Source organism: Anoplopoma fimbria, chromosome 19 (genome assembly GCF_027596085.1).
Source record: "Anoplopoma fimbria isolate UVic2021 breed Golden Eagle Sablefish chromosome 19, Afim_UVic_2022, whole genome shotgun sequence".
Classification (NCBI taxonomy): Eukaryota; Metazoa; Chordata; class Actinopteri; order Perciformes; family Anoplopomatidae; genus Anoplopoma; species Anoplopoma fimbria.
The window spans coordinates 16,513,481-16,538,655 of NC_072467.1; the positions used below are offsets into that span (position 1 = coordinate 16,513,481).

A 25,175-nucleotide genomic window follows, 5' to 3' on the forward strand; every position below is an offset into this window, starting at 1 on the left:
GGAAGAGAGAAGAAAACAGAACACAGAAGAACCAGATCGCTTCTCCGCCGCTCCTAGAAGTCGGCCAGAGCGAGGAGCTCCTTAGTCGGAGAGAAGAACCACCATGTCCCGGAGGAAGCAGAGCAAACCCCGGCAGATAAAGCGTAAGGATGAAACAAGCTCGCTGCTTCATGTTGTGTGTTGTTGTTGTGTGTTGTTGTGTGTTGTTGTTGTTGTTGTGATTGTGAACAGTTACAGTGTGTGGAGAGCCACGCGCGCTCTGGGAAGAAGAAGAAGCCGCATGTTGTTTTTTTTTTGTTGCGGCGCTTCGGCTGAACTGTGCGTTCACTATAAAGTTGCTAAGTAGTATGGAGGGACACTGTAACGCCGGGCTATGTCGGCAGCACTTTAATTTCACCTTCTTTATATGTATCAAACCGCAACACAAATGACACCCCACAAAGAAGACTGTTGCGCATCAGATAATATCAGCGAATTGAACCATAAAGTGCAAGTTCAATTGAGTTCATACCATACAGCCTTTTCTCTCCGAGTGACGTAGCCTACACCTTGTGCAAAAACCGTTTCTTAGAAGTGGTGTAAAGCGCCGCTTTGGCAGCCTCGCTATCTAAAGACTGCGCGAGAATATTTTCTATAAAAGTTCTCATATATATATTATTAGCCTGTAAAGAATGCTTTGTCCGCTGGCAGCTAAAACTGTAGCCGTGGCTTCCTGTTTAATTCTGTTGTGGAAACGTCAGTGTTCTCTGAGAAAAGGCCGATGTGAACAGAGATAGAGCGGCGATCCGATGTGAGCCCAGATAGAGATTAAAATTGGATCTTTTTTTATTTGTTTTCTGTCTGAGGCAGCGCCGGGGCCGCCGTTGAACCCCCCCCTGGCTTTTCACTTCTCTTTTCCCAGAGATGGGGCGTCAGATAAGGCCGCCTGGCTGATCTCTCCCGCTGATAGCTGCTTACAATTGGATCTTTTTTTTTTTTTTTTTTTTTTTCCAATCTATCCCTTTAACTCAATAATGCATCTTTGGGGCCCGCTTGGTCTGGTGCTCGGCTCTTCTCCGTGCTTGACGAGCTCTTCCTGTTCATAAAGCGTGTGAAGGTTTATCTCTGATGCTCGTTGTTAATATAAAAAGCATATTAATGATGTTGTGATTAACCCCTCCTTTGGCATGTGTTGCACTCTGAGCTGAGAAACAAACTTAAGTTTGATATCATTGTGGCCTTCTGGAGATGAAAGATAAATTGAAAAATATGTTCATGTATCTGTTTGGGAGCTACAGCTGGAATGGAAACATGACATCATCGGGGACAGTTTGTTTAGTGAGTTATCACATTAAGCAAATAATAATATCTCATCATCAGTGATTGTGTCACTGTGTTCCCAGAAAGCTGGTGTCTAACAGCAATATTTGGAGGCTTACATAAATACAGTTATACATGATATTAATGAGTGGACATTTCTGACCAAATTAGCAGATTAATCATCCTGGCTCTGGTGGCAGTAGGCATATTTTCTGTTAGACGTCTGATTTTAGAAAAACATCCATTCAAATCTGTCGCTATCAAATGCTAACCTCACTTGTGGACTTTGTTAAGGGCAAGAGGTCAAAAGGAGCAGGAAGGATCTTTCCTTTAAGTTGCCTTCAAGATACTGTGCAACCTGCAAACTAGGGTTTGAATCAGTGCATAGTTCCAGCTATTCTGCTTGTTAAAGATTACTCCATGAGTTGCTCAAACTGCACAATTTCAGTCTTAGTAATACGCCCCATCTGCATGTTGTTTCTTTTTTTTTTATTGCTCCGCCAAATATGGTTTGATTGAAGAAGACACGAATGGAGAGTTGGACATGCTGCTGCTCAAAATGTGGCGAGAGTGGAGTGTCTCGCCACGTAGATGATCTAGGTGATTCCCTCACTTCAATTGGGTCCTGCAGGGATGAGGTATTTTTGTAGTCCAACCTGGAAGTTAGCATTGCATCGGTTTTCTCAACAAAAAGCCAATGGGAATTTTTTCCATTGGATTGTTGCAGAAAATAAGCTTGAACGACAACATCAGGCTACTTGCTAGCTAAAGACGCTGATGATATGGAGTCCAAAAACCTGGAAATGAGTCAGCATTTTTGCACTTCTGTGGTTAGCTTAAGAGTTTTGAACATTTTATTCTACAACATAAAATAGGTCAGTAAAAATAGCCAACTTGTAGATTGTGAAGCTTTTACTTGTTTTAAAAAAAAAAAAAAAAAAAAGGCGGTTGCTAACAAGTTCCTAAATGAGACGACTAAAAGGCATCACTAGAACACTGCTCATCTTTTAGCTTAGAGGTGGTGACGTGAAGTCATGTGACTGTGGTGGAGTTCCTCTATAGCCTAACATTAGCTTTTTACTTCTGCTGTTTGCATTTATGCATTTATGCTTATACAGAGATTGTCACCCTTACAACTCTGAATGTGCACCTCCAGGATTTAGAGCTGTTAAGCAGTCGGTCCCGTCACGCAGTGACGCTAACATTAGGTTTAGCTACATTAAGTTAAAGTGCAGAACCGTCAACAGTATTGTTCGGGGTTGTTGGGCCAATATTAAGCATTGTCAGACACTTTGTCATACAACATGAGTAATGATGACTATAGCACTAATGTAATATCTGTATGAAAGTACGCTAACCTGGACTAAGAACTGTAGCACTGTTGGTTCCTCACTGCAGATGGAGATGAGGTCTTAATATAGTTAAGTCATTTTTAGCTACTTTTTTCATAGGTTGCCCCTAATAGCACTGAACTCATTAGCGCCACCTATTAGGTCGAGCTATGTTCGCTGGCAAGTGACAGACTAGTCTATATAGTCTGTCACGTTCTTTCACATGTTTCCATAGAGAGGCCTATCAGCTGTGAACTCCCATCAGGCACCTACAGTAAAGCCAGCAGCAAGGCCTAGAGATGAATCCCAGACCCCCAGGCCGATAAAGCCAGGCTAGACTTGAGAGAGAGAGAGAGAGAGAGAGAGAGAGAGAGAGAGAGAGAGAGAGAGAGAGAGAGAGAGAGAGAGAGAGAGAGAGAGAGAGAGAGAGAGAGAGAGAGAGAGAGAGAGAGAGAGAGAGAGAGAGAGAGAGAGAGAGAGAGAGAGAGAGAGAGAGAGCATATGTGTGTCTCGGGGGGTTATGGCTGTCTTTTTATCAGTGCTTCTGGTCCACTATGCTTCCCTGTGCACCAGGCCCCGGCTGCGGTTGAGGCCAGCCAGGCTCTCAGCCCTGTGACTCTCTTGTGATTTGGCAGACATTTTGATAGGAAAGAGTGAGGAGCGATAAGGACTTTGTTCAGCGTGTGTGTGTGTGTGTGTGGGGGGGGGGGGGGGTCAGTCAGCAGAGGTTGGGGCTGCTGGTGCTACCACTACCGGTGCAGTGTGTCCACCATGTTGTTTGGAGCATGCTGCTTGTTGTCACTGATATGACAAATTCCAGGCAGGTCACAGTGTTTTCAGGTTGAGTTTCATCATTGCAATGCTAACTGCTTCCTTGTAAAAATGATGAAGTGGTTTTATTGTGTACAATTAAACTGATGAAGCTAAAGCCCGTTGATGGTTGTGTAGTTATTGTGATTAGTTGCTGACATTTTCTGTAATGAAGTCTGTTGGTGTTAATCTACTATCAAATGCAAACTCAACTTGTCCTGCAGCAGATTCAGAGTTAAACTTTTCCACCGCATCAACCTCTTGAGGGCATTTACTGTGAAGCAGGTGCAAGGAGTTATGATTAATGCCAAAAAGATGAGTATGCGGATTCTTTGAGCAACGTTGTGTTCACGTTCAATTTTGGCCCCCTAAAACAGTACTTAAAGTTTGGGTGTGAGCCCATAAGATTAGAAATGGACTGGCATCTCCTCATTTAGTGAAGACTGGACAGCCTTTTGTGTCAGTTTTTAGCATTACAAGGGAGGAGCAGAAGAAAAGAAGTATGCGTGGCAGTCACCTGTTGGGTGGTCATTGATCTGTTGACTGACAGAACCGTGAACTAATGTGAGGAAGTACTTCTGATTGGACGTCATACATCTAGGGATTAAACTTCTCTTTAGTTCATCGGCCACATACAGCCCTATGTGATCTCAATTGGGCCGGACCAGTAAAACCGATGCATGATAACATATGTATAATAACCTTTCTTTTACTGTACAGTCAGTAAACGTTTACAATTTATAACCTCTCCATTTACAAAACAGATGATGAGACAACTGTTTCCTCAAAACCTTCCAACAATTAATTTATCTTCTCTGTTCTCAGTTGTCCTTGCAAGTTCTTGTATCATGATGAGTCTGATTGTGACAGCAAACTATATGCCTGCCGTGAACACACCATGCACACTGGCTTCCCATCTACCACTGGGAAGAAATTGGAACTGGTCGATTTTTTTTCTTCTCCTTTTTTTTTTATCAAATACTTTTTCCACGGATGGCTCCTGCATGAATGTAGCCTTCCCTTGACACGTGTCACATGACAACTTCTCTGCAGTTTTCAAACTTTGCAAAGTCATCCAGTGAGCCAGATCGGACTCTGGGGCAGGCCGGATCTGGCCCTCGTGCTGTGTGTCATTGATGGAAAAAAAAATCAAAGTGGGTTTTTGTGAGCAAAGCTGCAATTATGCTTCTACAAAGTAACAAGTGAACGTCTTTGTAAAGCTACTTAGAGAGGTGTATTATGGGACAACCTCTTGTCAGCCTCTACATTTCCAATCAATCGTAACCATTAATCTGAAATCACCTGTTGCTGTCACTAAGTGAGGCGGCGGAGGCACTGTGAATGAAAAGAACAGGGTTAGTTTTACAATGTATTTCTATGGTTTTGGCTGCGTGGATTGGGTTCTACTAAAGCACAAAAAATCCTTTTCAAGAGAATGAGAACAAATTTTTTTGTGGGAAAAGTGATATCCCTATGATAAAGTGAAGGCTACACCTGTAACCTCCAGTTTATCACCAAGTCAAACAAGTGATAAGGGCTGGGTGCTTACCACAATGTGTCTGTACCACTGTGTATCTGAAACTGTCAAATGCTGGCACTGAACGTGCGGCCAAAATTGTAATGCTGTTATCTTATTCTTTGCTTTAGTTCATGATTTCTACTGCAGTTGGGCCAATTTCAGACATTTTAAATGAATGGTAAAGTTCTTGGACAGTTGCAAGTAGGTTTGATATCAGTCCAAACCCAGGTATCGTATCACCCCTTTTATCAAAAATCATAATACATCATAATCATATCCCACCCCACAAGTGATGTAGTTTAAATGTACAGCTCTAGAGGAGCCATGCGTTTCCCCTCTAATTCTCTGACCTGAAATAACTTTAGTAAAAGACAACAATTGGCACACACACACACACAGCGGCGACAGCAAACAACACAGCATGGATATCTTTTTCATTTTTTCCCCCTGGCAACAATGGATTAGGTCCAGGACTTTCTGTGGGCCCATGGTCGAGGAGGAGAAGTGGGTGTTAGTGTAGCAGATAGATATTTGTCTGTGTCTCTTTGTGCGTCATCCTCCCCAACAGTTGGCGATCTTTCAGCCTGATAAGGCTCCCATCCTCGATGTGGAGATATGAGGCCGGCAGGCGGCCCACTGAGGCTGGATCCCTGGGCTTATATTTTGGCGGTTGAGATGGGAGACGTGATCAAACTTGGCGGAGATTGCTGCTTCTGATATCGCGGAAAGTGCGAGAGAGAGAGAGCGAGAGAGAGAGAGAGAGAGAGAGAGAGACGGTTGGATGGAGGGATGGAGGGCACGTTGTAATTACATCTGGCTGTTGCATGTCGTTTTTTCCCAGCGTTGTTGCTGGTTTTGTTTGCGATTGGCTGGGGGAGGGTCTTCGTATAATTAAAAGAAGAGACGAGCACGAGGAGAGCAAAAAAGTGATAAGAGGGAGGAGAAGAGTTAGATAGTATGAAAGACAGAGAAAAAGTGCGTGGAATACATAGCTGCTGGATGAATGTGTTGTGGTGTGTTTTTTAATAGCAGCCCAGCCAGCTCTGCCGCTTCCCCCACCCCTCTGTGAAAGATGTGTGGGGCTGATAAGGAAGCCTGCTGATGGTAGATAGATAGCAGCCTGCAGATCCACACTACAGATTGTGTGTGTGTGTGTGTGTGTGTGTGTGTGTGTGTGTGAGACAAAGCCTGGTTCCTATGACATCATTGCTAGAGCTCAGAGGTCAGCATGAATAATATGCCGCCTCCCATGGCTTAAAGTGAACCGGGACGCCTGCAGAGGCCAGACAAGGAAATCAGCACTCTGACCTCCACCTCCTTCACTTCTTCCCTTTTTTTCCCTCTCAGTAAACACTGGCCAAACTTCTCCATAGCTTATAGCGCTTCTATAAGCTATGTGTTTTCTGAAATGACTTCAGATAGGTGCCATGTTGAGTGTTGCAGCTGAAAGGAATGTTTTTTTATCAGTAGTCTGACAAGGCTCAGGTCACGTGATTGTTATATGAGCGCACAATTGAGAGATTAATTCATTCTTTGTGAGCCAAAGTGACATAAAACACACAAGCATGTCTAAATTCCTAGCACACACACACACACACACACACACACACACACACACACACACACACACACACACACACACACACAGACACAGAGAAGACTCATGCAGCGCCTTGGTGGCTTTCCCTTGTGTGTGTGTGTTTTTGCCTCTTTGTTCTGCTTTTAGCTTGATGTGAACTTTTGATAAGCCGCGGGGCCTGATCTCCGGTGCAGATAGAGATCGCCAAAGCGTGATTAGAGTTGTTATCAGGCTGGAGCAGGCAGGAGTCGAGGCTCCCACCGCAATAACAACAGGCCCAGGCGGGAGCAGCCGGGGTCCAGACCCTGGCAATCAGTTCCAGCCCTAATGGGATTAATGTTGTTGTATAATTAGATGATAGGTGTGAATGCATTTCTTTTCTCCCTCAATCTTTTCTCACTCATTCAACAACCTCCCTCCCCCGTCTCTCCTCTCTCCCTCCTCCCTAACAAGCATTGTCATTGATTAATTTAATTAAAATTAATACCACGTATTACTCATTCCAGATTCTGTGTAAGATAGCGCAGACATGTTGGAAAATTTTGGCGTTCATTGATGATTATCTCCAGGGGGGAATTCTTTCTGTAAAACACAGTCTTTTCGTTAAAGAGTGTAAAAAGTTGAAGAGCAAACAGTAAGGGGTGGGGGGGATTTGACAGCATCAACAGGATGACTCGCACTGGGTTGATTCTACTGACAGATGTTAAACTGGCCAGATGGTGACTGATTGGAGTTGGCGATTCTCATTCACACGATGATGTGGCTTGCTGTGAGTGTTGCATATGACTGCAGTCACACCCACATGTGCATGCGTGGGGGGGGTCATTGCTATAAAATATATAGCAATGATCGAGTTTGAACAAGTCTGCGAGAATGCCTTCAGTTCTAAAAAAGGTTGAAGAGGCTGAAACTCTACTTTTCATATTAAATCGTTTTCATGTGACATTATTGAATTATTCTGCTCTTTTTATCATTTTGGCTCATAAAAGCGGCAGTTTCATTAGATCTTGTGGATTTGCCTGTTTTCTCTCCAGAGGTTTTTGCTCCCTTGCTTAATGTTTGCATTGTGGCTATTTAGGCAGCGTTGACAAAGAGTGTGTGAGTGTGGATGGTCAGATACACCAAAGGGGGAAGTTGACAGGGTTATAGAGGAAACACCGTTTGTGTTCAGTGTGCGGATGAGTTATTACCCCTTCCTATTTACCCAGCGGACGGCCTCGCGGTGAATTATGGCTCCCCAACTCACCACCGTTGTAAACGCCGTCACCCTTGACCCTCGGCGCTGACGACTCCGCAGAGGAGGGGAGAAGAGAAAACATCACCCCGGCCAACAGTAGCGTAATCTACGTCCAAACTGTTTGCTCTAGCAGTAATTACCGCTCCGCCAGCTCTTCCCAGGGAGCTTTGTGAGGGCTTAACTCAAGGCTGACGCGCTCCCTGTTTGAGATGGTGGATGTTTAACAGAGTAACCAAAGAATCCAAGCCTCTGTGCATGAAAACGGGGACATGTGATGGTCACCATGCAAGGTTTTCATCCACATTCGTCTAGTTTAAATTGATACATGTATAAATGGTAGAGGTGCACCGATGGATCGGCTGCCGATCGTAACCGGATGTTTGTCAGATGATAGGCCGTGACCAGTGACCAGCCAGTGTCATATTTCATATTTTCATGCTTTTTCTCTTGCAGGACACATTTACACACATGTGCCGAATGATAGTTATACGTCAACACACAGCAGCACAGGCAGTAATGTCTCAGCCGCACACACCCACACAAACACACATGGTAAATCATCGATTAGGTGGTCCTCCAGTGTGAGTGACCAAGACATAAAGCTCTAAATTTGTCAAAACAAAATAAGCCGTGGAGGAGCCACCTTAAAAACATCTGCAAAAACTAAATAAGACACCTGTATTTCATAATTATTATTATTATTATTATTATTATTATTATTATTATTATTATTATTATTATTATTATTATTAATAATAATAATTAATTATGTAATTACTATTGTTGTTTTTATTAGTATTATTATAAGCCTAATAATTTTTATTGTTATTATTATTTTTAATTATTTATACTAAGCAGCAAGGCGTCTCTCCCTATCCCAGTCCTGCTAAGCTAACAGATAACTTTAATGGAGGGTACATGGACTTGCATTATGATACATTAAAGCTCCATTCAGTAAAAAAATGAGTATTGGGCAAAAATAAAATTTAACGTTATCATGATGCGTTCAAATGCAGTCTTGTAAAATGCAGTTTTTTGATGAGAAACTATGGTTATTAGACAGTGAATTATAACCTGTTTAACTTCCTTGATTAAAACTTCTAATGATTAAATTTTTTTTTTAAATAAAATCTTTTATTTTTTAAACATTTGACGTGTGTCTCTTATGCAAGGAACCAATATAGATGACAATAGCAAGGTAAAAGGATACCATTTAGAATTTTTGGTCAGGTTACAATGACTTCGGCACGGTTCAATTTTTGACACGGTGGTGAAAAAACGTTAGTCCGAAGACTTGCTGTCAACTACAATTGAAAAAAATCAAAATGGGCAAGTCAGACTTTCTAGAATCAGAAAAAATTCAAATGGGTGCATCTCTGATAAATAGAGCTAGGTTAGAATGTCAAAAGTGAGGGTCAGAATATCAGAATCCCAGAATGTAAAGCTCCCTTCAGTTATTCTGGGTTGTGAGTAGTGTGAGTAGTGTGTGTAGTTGTTGGTTACAGGACTTGTTTTTGTGTGTGCGATAGCTGTAGGCCACGTGGCTCTGATCTCTGGTCAGAATGACTCTGGACGCTCAAAGGACAGCGCGTGTGCGTGTGCATGTGCGTGTGTGTGTGTGTGCGTGTGTAAGAGAGACACAGCCAGTGTTATGACAAGCCCCCCCCCAGAGGCCGTGCTAACACAGATCATTTGCTCCTACTGTGCGCTCTGTTCCAGGGTGTTCAGGCAACCTGAGCAAACAACACCGCCTGACCTGCTTTTACTGCCATGAACACACATACGCACCCACATGCACACACACACACACACACTTCATAACTGCTCTTTTACCAACCAGCCGACAATAACTGAAACTGTAGCTTGAAGCTGGCAAGATTGAATTGAAAGAACACCAATATCAAATCAGATTAACTGTTAAGAGGTCAAAGGTCAAAAGTCACAGCAGCCTGAGAAGATGGAACAATGCTCCACCTTCTCTAGACGTATCATAAAGTGCTTAATACACACACATTCTTTTGCTCTGACCTTTGACCCTGTGTGTGCACCTGCTCTCTTTGCAGACAGCCATCAAGTTGGAGAAAAGCCTCATCACGACCTATGTGTTAGGATTTCATATAAGTTGATTGTATTCATTGTATTGTATTCATGGGTTTATGGGCTAAAATGGAGGCATCATAAGATTTGATCTCATGGCATTATTTATGGAGGAATGTGACACTCCTGCAGAAATTTAATATATTAAAGATGCAATGAAAACAACATGCAACACATATGGTTTGACTCAGCATGTCACACTTTTTATTTGACATTCATGAGATCTGTATGATAATGTTTCAGAGAAAAAGAAAGTTGCTTGAAGTGTCATTTTTGTCCGGGCGGTTGACCTGTTTCTTTTTTTATATATGGGTTTAAAACTGAATAATCTAAATGCATTTTACATGTCTTTATTGTGATCTGAGTTTTTATCTGAAAACCTTTGCAGTGCTGGGAGGTGAGGGAATACATTTGGTTCAGCTACATAAGAACCAGGAAGTTCACTAGGAAGAGATCATATGATGGAAACGTGTGTGTGTGTGTGTGTGTGTGTGTGTGTGTGTGTGTGTGTGTGTGTGTGTGTGTGTGTGTGTGTGTGTGTGTGTGTGTGTGTGTGTGTGTGTGTGTGTGTGTGTGTGTGTGTGTGTGTGTGTGTGTGTGTGTGTGTGTGTGTGTGTGTGTGTGTGTGTGTGTTCTGGCCCAACACATCCCCCAAAAACAAGAAGGTCGTCAGTCCTAAGTGATAGGGACAGGCTCAAAGCAGTGACACACTTTCTGGGTCCTGGTGTTGTTTTTGCTGGCTCACTGTCTCACTGTCACAGCTTACCGGGACGTTTAAAAAGTCCTGTTATTTTTGAGACCAAATGAAATAAAGAATGATTTTTACTGCGGATCACTACAGAAACATGTCATTCTCTGGGAGTTTGGGGGAAGTGCAGCTGGCTGACCCTTACAAAGCACTTAATACACAGAGCAGATGGTATTTCTGGACACTCGATTGGCTGTGCATTGAAATTATGCAGAGCTCAACACTAACTTTTAAAAGTGGTTTCCAGGCAGGCAACCGGGCATCAGCTTTTGTTTAATGAAACTGAAAATCTGTCATATAAATATATATTTGGAGTTATGGCCCTTCAGCACTGAAGTCTTGGACTGTGTGTAACTCTAGTGACACCAACATCAGCTTGTCCAACCTCCGGTCCGTCCAGACTCAGACAGCTGAATCCCCTCTCCCATACAGCGCTGCCACTGATGGCACCAAAGGCCAAGAATCTCTTGCCAATTTCACAAAATAGTTGCCAATGACAACTTGGCAACCCCTAACTGTAGAGCCATGTAATGTTTTGTTCCTATTATCTTCTACAACATGTCCGTGAGTTAAAAAAAAAAGAGATGTGTTGTTCCTAGGATAGTAAAGACTTGGGACGATTAAGCACCCAGGGTGGGTACATAATTAAAACAATAAAAAGGAAAGCAGTGAAGAATAGAGAGGGAGAAGAGGAGGGAGAAACAGCCACCATACAGTACAGCAATGCACAGGAGAGGAGGAAGGCAAAGTGGAGAAGGGGACAGTGAGGGAAAGAGGAAGCAGAGCAGGGTAAGAAGGAGGAAGAATAGGAGGCGATAAGGGCAATTCGGTGTCCGAGACAATGCTAGTAGAAAGAGGAGATGCTGGAGGAGCCTCCTGGGAGCCAGCTTAACAGAGGAGGTCTAGACCAGAGGCTCCTCTCGCTGTCTGTCTGCCACACACAAGCAGACACAGTTTACTTAGATCAACACCTTTAGGGGGCAGGTTTTTTTTCATGAGCAGCATCTATCTTCAGGTGGTTGACATCGGTGGTGACTGGGCAGGTGCTTAGCTTTCTGGTCTTCCAATAAGCTCGTTTCCTCCTCTGTGTTGGGAAAATGCTACTTATTTTTTTTTAATCAGTTTTCAGATCAATCAGAGGCAGTTGTTGTTGTAGTTCCCTCTGGCTGCCAACAGAGGATGATACAAGTCATTAATGTGTTTTTATGTGTTACCATAAGGATTGTGAGGGTGCTTATGTTGGTGAGTGACGAGTAACGCACCACTCTCTCTCCCCCTATCTCCTTGTCTCTCAGTGTCTCTCTCCCTCTCTCGTCTCAGTGTGTACATTATGAGTCATGTGAGCCAGCAGTGCAGCAGTGATCCGGGCCTCTGGATTGCTTTGTGCTTGTGTAAACCGTGGTGCTCCGGCTCCCCGACTGATAAGTGAGCTGCCAATCAACTGTGTGCGTGTGTGTGTGCGCGTGTGTGTATGTGCGTGTGTGTGTGTGTGTGTGTGTATGTGCATCCCGCCTTACAGTATGCTCATGCGACTGTGTGGTATGTGCCACAGGTGAAAATACGTCACATTTGGAGCACTTGATATAAAAAGATTCTGCAAGAGGAACTCAGTGTAAATACACATGCATGTTAATTATATGAGAGCTCTCAGCGCTGAAGATTATCATGACTATCTTAATTATAGCTCATAGTGTTCAGCGCTGTGCTGGTGAAGACTATATTGTCTTTACTTTGAATGTGACATTCAAATAGTCTCTGAGCTGGTGAAGGCTTGGCCTCTGGGAGCAGTGAGGGCTTGTGCTGGTCAAACTACTACACAGACATGTAGCCCAGTGGTCCACGACCCCCAAGAGAGTCAGATGATCAACAGGACAGGGGAGCAGTGTTTCTGCTACGTAGGAATTTTTCAAGATGTTTCTCATTTTTCTTTCAAGGTACTGGGTAGTTCACATGAAAGAATGTGAGAAGAGAACGTCTAGATGTGTGGGCTGTAAGAGGTCACAAGTTAAAACCTTTACTTTAAAGGGTCACATGTATGCCTCAATTAATCTTCTGGCCTATATAATTAATTAGCTCAATAAAATGTCAGGAAATTGTGGAAATGCACATTTAGATTCTACTGAGTCATCCTGGGTTGCATAATTAAATGTCCAAAACTATTATATACAGATAACAATGATGTAAACCAGAGAAAAGCAGCCTTATTATTAAAGTTCTTGGTGATTGATTTTCAGAATAAAATCCTGCACGAATTTAAGACTTAAATGTTGAGTTGCATGATACGGCCACATTTCGAAATACTCTATGTTATTGTTGCGAGAACAAGATGACTGGTATCAGCAATGAAAAGTCCACATCAAACTCAACGGACGCTGCTATATTTTCATCCCATGTTTTGGTTAAGACTGTCGGGTAAAAAGACGTTTGTGCAAGATCTCGACACGTTGTTTCATCTTCTCTCTAGATAGAGACCCAGATAAAGCTTGAGTGATCCACAGTATATAAGTAAGTGCTTGTAATCTTCCTGATTAATGAAGGCCTGTTGTAACATCATTTATTATGGGCGTGTGGCTCTAATATAACTTCACAGCCTGGAGGGACAGGAAGTCGCAGCGTAAACACCCCTCCACAGCACAGACGCAACAACTGAGCACCGCACAATGTGGCGGATCGTACCATCACTCTGCCACCCTCGACCCCCCCTCCCACCTTCAGCGATTCCATTAATCCTTTTTTTTATGATCCTTAAATAAACTTCTCCTTGTCTCCTTATTTGTGTATTTTTACTCTACTCCTTCTATCTCTACCCCTTCACCTCCACTTCTCTCTCACCCCTTCTTTCTGCCCACCCCCTTCCTCTCTCCTCCACCTTCAGCTATTCCATCAATTCTTTTTTCCACTTCTTAAATAATCTCTTTGTGTTTATATTTTTGTAATTTTACTCTACTCCCTCTATCTCTACCCTTCCACCTCCACTTCTCTATCACCCCTTCTTTCTGCCCCCCCCCTCGTCTGTCTCCAGCCAGACCCCTAGCCTCGGCGAACCAGGTCTTGGCGGTATGATAATGTGGAAAGTTGAACTGGCCCCATTACAGCGAGGCTGATGGCAGGCCCGATAAGGCTGTTGATAATGGGTGCAGATAGCGCTGACACAGCGGTCCAATAGCCTAGCCCTGCCCCCCCCTCCTCCCTCCCTCACCCCTCAACCCCCACCCACCCCCCATTATCATTCCTGCCCACCGATGGGCTCCCAGAACGCTATCTCCTCTCCATTTCCACTCCTGCGACAGATAAGAATGGAAATACTGACTTCATAGCTGACTGATTAAAGTGTCTGCCTTTCTTGATAATACACAGATAAATTATGTTTTTTTTTTCTTCCTCTTCTTCTCTTCCTCTCTCTCTATCTAGAAAAAGGGTGGGGCGCAGCAGAGAGAAGAAAAACCCTCTCCTCATTTCATTTCTCTTTTCTTTTGTAGAGCTTTTTTTTTTCTTTTTTGGAGGAGGAGGAGGAGGAGGAGGGAAGGAAGTTCAGAGAGAAGGGGGGCGGGAGGAGATTCTGTAGTGGTCATAGGATTGGGAGGAGAGTATGGAGATGTGGAGTGTGTTTTATTGCGGCTCCTGAGACGGTATAGATGTTAAAACAACACTAAACGGGGCAGTAGTCTGAGTATAAAGAAAACTTGTACTGCTGGCTTTTTGGGTCATTATAAAGGCAACAACAGTGGCTGGGGGAGGGGGTGGGTTGTGGGGGGCATAGAGATGGAGCGATAGAGAGAGAAGGGGCAGACAGGCCTATTTGCGTACCAGTGAACTCCCACTGCAGCTACAGCCGTTTCCAGGTTGACTCTTTTTTTTGTTATCACTGATCGCTCCAGTTTGATACCAGGAGAGATCCCTGATGGATATGCTCCCTGCATCCAAATCCTCTAACCCATTTGCTTTTTACCCCCCTCCCCCCACCCCCAACATGCGCACACACACACACACACACACACACACACACACACACACACACACACACACACAGACACAGACACACACACACACACAGACACAGACACACACACACCACCAGCAACCTCTATCTCCCTTCCTCTCTTATCTCTAGCTCTCCAGCTCTCTGTCTGTCCAACTGAACTTCTGTCCTCCTCCTCCTCCCCTCAACTCTTCCTCTCTCCTTCTCCTTGAAAAGAAATTCCCCATCTGCAACATCACTCCTCCTCATCCTCAATGCAGGAGAGTGATGCAACTATTTTACTATGCAAACTATTTTATTTATTAGTGGTTATCTAATAAGAACCAAAACTTAATTCATTGTGATATTTAATTATATTTAAGTACAGAGGAGAAGTGAGATGGCTCACTCCTTAGCTACTTCCACCATCAATACGGAAAAATCTGTTTAATTCCCCCCCAATTGGACAATTGAGTTGCTAGTTTTACTAGTCTGAAGTGGCATTTTACTTCCTGTTATACCATATTATAGCCGACGTCATCTAAAATATGCGTTCGCATGTTGTAAACAGAAGTGGCGTTTTTCTCCCAGCCAATCAGACAAGTTAGCAAGCTTTAAGCACAGAATAAAAAACTGTCACCAGCATCAGAGTGTCTGGTTGTTTCATGTTCGGTTGTCTTAATCAATATTCCAACAGCGGACTCAAGTTCTACAGAATTCAAAAAGGATCACGACCGTTTCAGAAGCAACAGGTGTTTCAGTGTAACGAGTCATCATGTTTACTGGTGACTTTCGGCCGAATGTGTCAGTGGTTGCCCATTGTAACGTAAATGGTTGGTAGATAATAAACACGGATAAGTTAAATGATTTAAGACTTTTACGGGGACCTCTTCATGTTCCTTTGATGTTTTCAACAGCTGATGTTACCACGAGCAACCCAGACGTATTCTGTTGAGAGTCACCAGTTAACACGGTCACTGGTTAAACCGAAACACCTGCTCTATGATCACAAGCTATTAAACATGTAGTCTCCCACTGGACTGTTTGTAGCGGCCATTTTAAAAGTGAATAAAGTCAGACCTCTGAGTGTCTTCATGGTGTTTGAGGCTCTGACCATGAACACAGATAACAGAGTTGATCATCTAGTGACTTTTAGCTCTAATGTCTCTCTGCTAGATTTCTCCACCAAATACATGTTTATATCTGGACACTTAATATTTGGCCACTTTGTAATGATTTATTCTACCCACTCACTAACAGCACACAGATCTGTCCATTTGTTTAGTTTGCATCCTGGATCTTTGGTGGTCAATGTCCTTACATAGCTTGACAAACTATTGCACTCTGCTGTACTTCGGTTAAAAAGAAATTCAGGTGCACACTTACATATGTCATCATTGTATTCAAACTACAATGCTCTTTTGTTGAGCCCCGCAAATTCAAATTACGTTTTGACTTTATTGGGGGAAAATGTTAATACACATTATACACATACAGGATTCTAGTATATAACATTGACACTTGCAATAAAAATCTGTAACTGAAAAACTATCAGCAAATCAGTCAGTAATGGGGGTGAAGGAACTCATTGTTTTTTAAATAAACTTTATCTCTCAATGAGGTCAGAGACTTCTCATAGGGAGACCAGCACACTCCAACAACCTTTTATTCAATGAACCCTAGAATCTCTCATTCTGAACCCGTATCCAATTAGATTTTTGATGCTGCCAAAAAGCACAACAGCTCTAGAAATGTTAATCAAAGTAATCAGACCGATTCCATCTACATCCCTTTATAACAATATCAGATAAAAGGGAAGCAAGCAGCAGGGACAGATACATGTCAACACGGACCATCCTGGCTGCACTAGTAGTTCAATGAATGGAAACAGCAGTGCGTTAGTCCATTCAGCATCAGAACATTAGAAGTCTGGTCAGCTTGTCATACAGTCGTCCAGCATCTGGGTCAGCCAGTCATCCCTCCAGTCAGTCACTCAGATGTTGTTTTCTCCAGCAGGGAGCAGCGGGACGGAACAACACGCTGTTTGTCCGGGCCACACTCGCTGACCTTGATAGATTAGACCCAGAGAGGCTTTTCTGTCTGACACAGAGCAATGATAAGTCTGTGTGTGTGAAACAGTTTTTCCTCTTCTCAGAAATATGGCTGCAGTATGAACTATGAAGTGTGTGTGTCAGTCTGCTTCTACCAACCAATCTTCCTATCTGTGCCTGCTAATAAGCAACTCCCCTCCCACCTGACGAGATCATGTATCTAAATATATTGTGTTTTTACAGCCTGCAGTCTGACTGGTTCTATTTCCTTACCAGCACGCAGCCTACTGCTACTGCATTTTACACTTCGACCAGAATGAGCAGGCACAAAATCAGCATTAAGCTGAATTTGAAACTAAAACATGACTTTACTTTTTAAGGGCAGTGCTCATTTCTTTTTTGTCCTGAGTGCACAAAGAACGGGGAGTGGAAGGCTTAGACAGAAAGAAAGAAAGAAAAAAAGAAGAGAAAAAACGAAACTGTGATAAAAAGCCCAGATAAGAGAATGAGTGTTGTGTAGGAGTTGATATCAATGTTATCTATCTGTCTTTTTTTTTTCCACTCTGCGAGCCCTTCTGTTGTTTTTTTAAGCCCTTATCTTGCTGCACCAAAATGCCAGGAACAAAAAGGGGAGAAAGAAAGAAATTAGCGTGCAGATTATTCATGGGGTTTGGCTGATAAAATGTTGATGCCAAAATTAGGACCAACACACAATGCACACATTTTTTTTTTTTTTGCTCTGAAAGTGTTTTTCGTAATGATATTTGTGTTTTTGTGTGTGTGTGTGTATGCGTAAAGGTTTTGCATTGTGTGCAAGCTGTGCGTTGATAATTTCTTGCCGTTGCTTGCTATTAGCAGATTAGACCTCATTTAACTCTTTATGCCCTCCCTGACATCAATTCATTACACGCACACCCTCTGTCACACACACACACACACACACACACACACACACACACACACACACACACACACACACACACACACACACACACACACACACATACACATTCTGCTGGGCCCAGATAAGCGCAGTCCTCAATCTGTCACTAATAGAGAGGCACCAACCGGCAGCGGACAGGTTTGAGTTTCCACAATGACAGGGCCCAAACGTCGCCGTCGACAACGGTGGCAGGAACGGCCACCCATGATTGGCTGCTTTGTGCCATGGTGCCGTCCAATGCCGTCCAAACAGAAGACATAAAGACAGGCGGGTCAGCAGCTTGACCCCACTTTACATCTGAATCTCTAATTGCTCCTGTGCTTAATACAATAGCTCTGTATTCCCCTGCTGTGTGTGTGTGTGTGTGTGTGTGTGTGTGTGTGTGTGTGTGTGTGTGTGTGTGTGTGTGTGTGTGTGTGTGTGTGTGTGTGTGTGTGTGTGTGTGTGTGTGTGTGTGTGTGTGTGTGTGTGTGTGTGTGTGTGTGTGACTCATGTAGTACTAGTCCTCTTATGGGTACAGTGTTTGGTATAATTTAGCATAGTAGTGCCCATTGCTTTCATTTTTTTAAAACTAGACCAAACTTACATGTTGGAAAGACACCTGACCTCTCAGACCAAAAGCCGTTTCACACCAAGCACGGATTATCGTTTGAAAAATTTGCACGGAAATTTATAGAAACAGATTTTATTGGTTCTCTTTAATGTTTGCACTCCCTTATGGAACATTTTGGGGAAAAATGCTGATAATTTGCATCAGAAACTGATTCCCTCTGCACAATTTTCCATCGCACTGGTGAGAAATAGCTTTAAATCACAAAACCTATGCCACTACTAGAAGAGCTATCTTATTTGTACCAACAGGTGCTGAGGAGGCAAAGGAATAGTTTGACATTTTAGGAGATACACTTTTCTTTCTTTCAGTGTGTAAAACCATTTCCTGTATAGGACTATATCCCAAACAGGTCTACAATCATGGTTCAGAACCGCTGTCATGGCAAAGAAACAATGCATACCACCCAAAAGTAGTAAATAGCCAACATAAAATACCACTTGTTAATCTAAAGGCTCTAACACAGGTTAACTTTCATTTTGAAAATGAGAATGATCTTGCAAAGTGTCCAAGCCTAAACCTCTGAGTGAATATGAGTAAATCATTTTTTATCTCATGAATTCTAAATGAACTTACTTCTGCTCGTTGCATCTTTTAGGTGGCACATTGAACCAGCTTTTTGAAAAGTGAACATGTGAATAGTAAAAGGACCTATAGAAAAATTAATTGCCCATTAATTGTCAACTCATTTCAGCTCTACTGTGAATGTATCATTCCAAACGTAAATAAACATTTGTTAATATGATAGTTATTGTTGATATTTTATAGTTATTTCATACAATAATGGAACAGTCTGGAAAAAATCCATAACTGAAATATGAGAATGCTGCAGGTAGATTAATGAAATGAAGTACAGAATGATAAAACATAAATTTAATGTCTTTGGAAAGATATTTTATGAAGTTATATTCCTTATTTTCTAAGGTTAGATTTTCTGAGGTTATTCTAACGGAGATTGGGATCTCTTATAGAAAGGGGAAAGGGATTTTATTAAGCAGTAAACCTTGAGAGAGAGAGAGAGAGAGAGAGAGAGAGAGAGAGAGAGAGAGAGAGAGAGAGAGAGAGAGAGAGAGAGAGAGAGAGAGAGAGAGAGAGAGAGAGAGAGAGAGAGAGAGAGAGAGACAGAGAGAGAGAGAGAGAGAGAGAGAGAGAGAGAGAGAGAGAGAGAGAGAGAGAGAGACCTGTGTTTCACACTTGACCCTCTTTATCACCGTAGGTCACCTGCCACCCCCCCCAACCCGGCTGCTAGCTCAGGTTACCCCTGTAAGTGTGTGTGTGTGTGAGAACCGGCACACAGTTTTATACATTTCTTTTTTAGAAATCAACATTTGATGGACTTTAAGGAATATCTAAACGGTTAATTATTTTGTCCAAGGTCCACATCTTTAATTCGTTTGAACTTGTGTGCCATAAAATCCCACACAACATTCGCAATTTCCAAAATTTTGCAAGCATGTTTTTCCACAAATGATTGCGGAGGCAGGATAAGGACATATCGGACATCGTCTGTAATGTCCTTCCGCTCATCGCGGCTTCCTTGCCCTCACCTCTTTGTGCCTCTTTGCCCTCCACTTCCCCCCCTCCATTCCCAGCGAGTCCTCTTGTCTGTGTATTAGTATTAGTAGCGGCAGTAGTGTCCCCTGAAGTAAAACAATCTGCTGTAATCTATCAGTGTGTTATCGGCCCTATCTGAGAGCCGAGAAAGCCAGGGCCGGGGCTGTGGCGCCGCTCTCCGGAGCTGATAAAGTTTCAGAGTTCAGCGATGATGAATGTTAAGAAACTACACCCTCGTTACCGACAATGTGGACTTGGCAAAGCGGAGCGATGGGGAGGGGCAGGCGTAGGTGGGAAATGGAGAAAAAAGGGAAGAAGAAGAGGAGGGTGGCAGTGGTGAGAGGGGAGTGAGAGAGGGAAAAAGAGGTCTTCAGTCAGAGGTCGAGGAGTCAGGCCCCGCTGAATGTTCTTTCCTTGGGTTTCTCTGCCCCTGGAACAGGGCTCATTTTCTTCTTCTCTACCTTTTAATAGTTGAGTTCTCTCTGTCAGTTCTGATGTTTTAACCTTTTTTTGTTGAAGAAATTATGCATGAACCATGAAAAATCTTTGGACAAATTTTAACATTGATAAGCTGACACCTTTTCTTTCAACACCAGATTTTTCCTGGCTGTTTTTAAATGCCCCTTCATCTACTAGAACTTAACTGATTGGGTATTTTCCCACTATTCAGGATTCCTCATGAAAATGTCTGACCCTTGGATGAAAATGTAGCTCCCTGCCCAACCCCTCCTCCTTTCTTAAAGGTTACCTATAACTGCAGGCCTTACTGTGTTTCGTCGGTATCAAAGTTCTCATCGGCCGCCAACTCCGCAGTCTGTCCGTCCCCACGAACACATCGACAGCTTCTATCTCGCAGCCATCACTGTCAGGCCTCAAAGTCCCCCCGATTAGGATGCAGGTGATAAGAGAGGCGTTTCACCGCCACGGTACAAACGCCTGATAAAGCATTAGCTAGTTAGTCCACTGATTATTAGCAGGCCATATCTTTTTACACCTGTGCTATTTTTGAATACGTCATCTGCGCTGGAGTGTCATGCTGGATCCTGGAGGGTCAATCTGCTCGCATTGAGCACTCAAGATCCAGCAGCAAGGCTGCACCTGAAAACCAATAACTGTCCGATTAAAAAGAACCAGTCAGAGGCCAATGGATTAGTAATGTCAGAGAATTGGTGCTAACATGTTTTCCTCAAAACGTTCCCTCTCACAGGCCCAACAGTTACCTTTAAAAGTGGTTACCTTTTTTTTAGTCAGCATATATTTTTTGGGGATAAAATAACAAAATAAAAATTACATAAGATAATAAAAGCTTTATTACAGTTACCAAACAAAACACAAGCTCTAAGATGTCCAAAATATCCTTTTTCATTCATGTTAGCTCCTTGTCAGTGGAATCAATTTTCACCTTTGTTTGTGATGTTGACGGGTCAGTCAAGCTGCTCCCCCCCAAACTCAAATATGAATTTGTTGTCCCTAAAGCAGATGCCCGTGCGCATGCTAATAAACTCACTACATGCACGTTGTGTTGTCTGGTTCCAGTTCTGACTGTAACTTTTAAACCAAGAATTAGTTGCCCATTTCTCAAAATGGTTGGCAATGGCAACCTGGCAGCTGTTATTGTTGAGCCCTGCGTGCTTCAGAGGATTTTTTAAGGACACATCAAGAATGGTTGTGAAGGTCAGACCTCTCTCTGCTTGGTAGGATCTTTTCATCCTTGTCTTCAGCCCCTGAGCTCAGCCCTTGAGGTAAACATGCAGAATTTGCGGGGCATCATGTCAAAAAGCTTGATCCGCCACATTTGATGGCACTTTCTCAAAGTGAGCAACGCCGTAAAGCCTGCAATAGACATCAGTCATACAAACATGCTGGAAGGAATTCTAATATCCTGACTTTCCTGACCTTAAAAACAACTCACTAATGAGAGTTTCACCCATGGAGCTTAGTCAGTCCCCACTAAAGTGTTTTTCTGACAGATGTCTTTATTGTTTGTACAGTATATCATCATGTCCTATATCCCATCTTTGACTGTCACACACACAGAGACACACAAAGGGAAAGCGATGTGCTTCTCAGTTCTTAAGCACACAAAAGGAGACTCAAAATGTGCAAAAGGGAGAATGGGGCGAACCATTGTGATTGTGACAAAGTTCATGAGCGTATAATAGCAGTTAATGCGTGGCGGGGCGCGGGCAGCTTTGTTCGCCAAAGTGCCGAGCTCTTAATAGAATCTGATAGATAGACGCCTGTCTCCTCAGGCCTGTTAGGGGGGCGTTGGGGAGGGTTCCACTCATCAAGCCAATAGTCCCCCCCCCCTCACTCTGCTCCTTGTCTTACTGTCATTCTATGAAGGAATAATTTGTCAATAATTGGCCGTGTCATTCTCGTCAAGACGGTTTTGATAAAGTGCCGGCTCTTCGGGGGCCGGGCCGGAGAATATCTCCAAAAAAAAGGGGGGAAGCGGGGAAAAAGGCAGCATGTGGCAGCAGATCTGAGGAGGCGATAGGACCATTAAGCGCTTTAGAAGTATTTTAGCTGAATTCACACAAAGCAAAAATAGATAAATAAATAATGAAAGAGGGGAAAAAGTGGAACGTCAACTGTCAGGGAAGCGATACAGACTTTAAGAAATCATTTGGGAGGGTGAAAGATAAAAGATTATCCCTCTTTTCTGCCGACTTATTGCCTCCTCAGCCATCGCTGAGGCTAATTCGCTTACTCAGGCAATCATGCGGCCATACCGTGTCCCTGTGTGTGTGTGTGTGTGTGTGTGTCCTTGTGTGTGTGTGTGTGTGTGTGTGTGTGTGTGTGCGTGTGCGTGTGCGTGTGTGTGTGTGTGTGTACCACAGCCCCACTGCTTTCAAAGTGCTGCTGGGAAGTGCTTATACCAGCAGCAGTATGTATAAACTTGTGGGTGGGTGTGTGTGTGTGTGGTGTATGTTGCCTGTGTGAATCCGATCCTGCCTCCATCCACATCACTCAGCAGTGTATGGCATCCATTATCTGCTCCACTGTAAGGGGCAGGAATTTTCCAGAGATAGCCCAGAATGCTTATTATCTTTAAAATATCTTGGGATGGCTGACACTCATCTGATTGGCTAAACCCGCCTTCCCAGGCACATTCTTCTTATCCCCCCCTCCAATGTCAGCAGACCCTTCTGTATTCTCGATCTTAGGCCAGAGTTAGGAGAAATGAAATCGGAATAGTAACCGTGCTAATCTGGTAATAGGAGATATCAAGAAATTTGATACAGTTCACGAAACAAAAACCAAACAGACAAAAAATAAACAAACCCATTAGAGGTAGGTTTTGAAATATCTGGATAAAAAAGGCAATTAATGAAATCACATCTTTAGTAATCATCACATTTTAAATCGTTCAAAAATACATTTAAGTATAAATTTAAATGAACAGCAACATCTCTTTCTACAGTGTCCTAGCTACTCACTAATCTTATGAAGCAGGTTGTAAACTGTTAACATGGGGACTATTTTATTCGTTAGAATAAAGGTCCAATCAAATCAGAATTGACAAATTACTCCAGTCATTCACTGTTGAACTTCCATAAGGGGGGCTTAAATGGATACATAAAAAAGAAGGGTAAAAATCAAACCAACGCAGAACGACCTGATTTTAGGTTCTTAGTGTGTGGAGGTGCAGCTCATAGGCCCTCTCTTCATGAGGCTCAACCTTCCTGGTAAACGCCTACATCTGCTTTGTAATGTAGACTTTCTGATAAGAATGTGTAGCCTTAAAGCCCAAGCAGAGATAACCCTGATGACATCACCATGACATCATCAGGGTTATTTTTTATTCATATTTTTTATTTATTATTCAGACTTGAAAAAGCTCCTCAAGAGACGACACAATACAACTTTTTTCACATGCTGAGTAGTACAAATCACAACAAAGAAGTTGACCTTTATGTGCAGAATTAGTCGAGTGTCCCTTTAAGGAACATTTTAGTTTTTTAAAAGAACTATCAAAGACCTATTTTAGATAATTTTATCCATATGATTTTATTTGATGTCCTTGATTATTGCAGTCCATATAGGTGTTGATATGCGAAGATTACATACCATGATGAAGTCAGGTCTTATAATATGCACACACTCCTCCCTGTGTAAGTACAGATAACCCAGGTGGTGTCTATAAGTGGACCTGTGACACCCCGCCTATCAGTTGAGGGATCTGACTGATAACAGTCTGCAGGGTTCTGCTTAGTCTTTTTTTTGGCTGCCTGGCCTAAGTAAACCCACGCTGACCTTTCAGTCAACTGCTCCTGCTTTGCATACCTCCTCTTCGTTTCCCCGGCATGCAAATGGAGGGAGATACAGAGCAGGCTTCCTCTGAGTGGGGAAGGCCTTGCTTGGAGACACTGAGGGGTTCCATTGGATAGCACTGTTAAGAGGTGATTATTAACTGGCTTGATGTGTGTCTTTCTCTTGAAATAGCAATGATCAGCAATAATAGGCTTTACAATTAAAACATTTAGTTTTTAATTTTGTGTATCTTGCTTAAACACGCTTTTTGAATTTAAAGTCTGCAGTGTTGTTTACATCCATATTTGCTAGCTCGCAGTCTTCGTCCACCTTGCCTTGTGTTGGTGCATTTCTATATTGTTGCATGTTACTGCCAACAACTTATGATGGGAGCAAAATAATATAAAACCATCAGCGGGACTGTGACTCACATCAGCTGTGTGAAACCCCTTAAAAACATCGGTCCATAGGTCTACAAGTGGTCAGAAAATCCACAGGGTAGATTTAAATAAAGGGGCCGGTGTTGGAAAATAGCATCGGCTATAAACATATGTACAGTACATCAGACACTGTTAATGAACACATTAAAGTTACTGTATTAAAAAGAAATGTTTTGGAACAGAATAACATCCAGCATCAATCTGAAAAACTAGCTTATAAAATTGCAGATAACAATGACCTATTTACAAATTCAGAATACAACACCGAGCAAAATAAATTCAACATAAATCGGTAATGTTTTTGTTTTTTTTGGACACCTGATTAATTAAAGTCTAATTATCCCTTGGCTTTTGGCCCAGGTTTGGGCTCACTGACTCCTACCTGACTCTCTAGCTGGCTTCTCTCTCTTCCCTAGTTTTAGCAACAAGCTACAAGTTGTGGGTTCATCAATACAAGTGTCCCCTCACACATATTCATTTGACTCATCGTTGACATAAAAACAATTATAATTGCACCTTTAAACACTATTTCATTACAGTTACAGAAATGGTAGGTGACACTTAATGGCTAATGCCATAATAAAGTTTTTAATAGAATTGTAAATATCACCAAGCCAACAGATATTGGTCTAGTCCTACTTTACTATAAATGACTGAATCAGGTATAATAGATACATACGGCTGAAGAGCAACATTTAAATCATTTAAAACATGCTGTGTGCTAGATTTAATGCCCTTGCAT

The 25,175-nt window shown here is 42.6% G+C and overlaps 1 protein-coding gene across 2 annotated transcripts in view; it reads left to right on the forward strand.

The window, feature by feature from the left end:
- zfpm1 (zinc finger protein, FOG family member 1) overlaps positions 1-25,175 on the forward strand; it is a 104,165-nt gene that overhangs the window by 7 nt on the left and 78,983 nt on the right. For both annotated transcript variants that reach the window (XM_054619929.1, XM_054619930.1), the window contains exon 1: positions 1-143. This exon is cut by the window's left edge and continues 7 nt beyond it. In XM_054619929.1, coding sequence (XP_054475904.1) covers positions 104-143 — 40 coding nt within the window. In that variant the 5' untranslated portion in view covers positions 1-103. The remainder of the gene's footprint in view (positions 144-25,175) is intronic.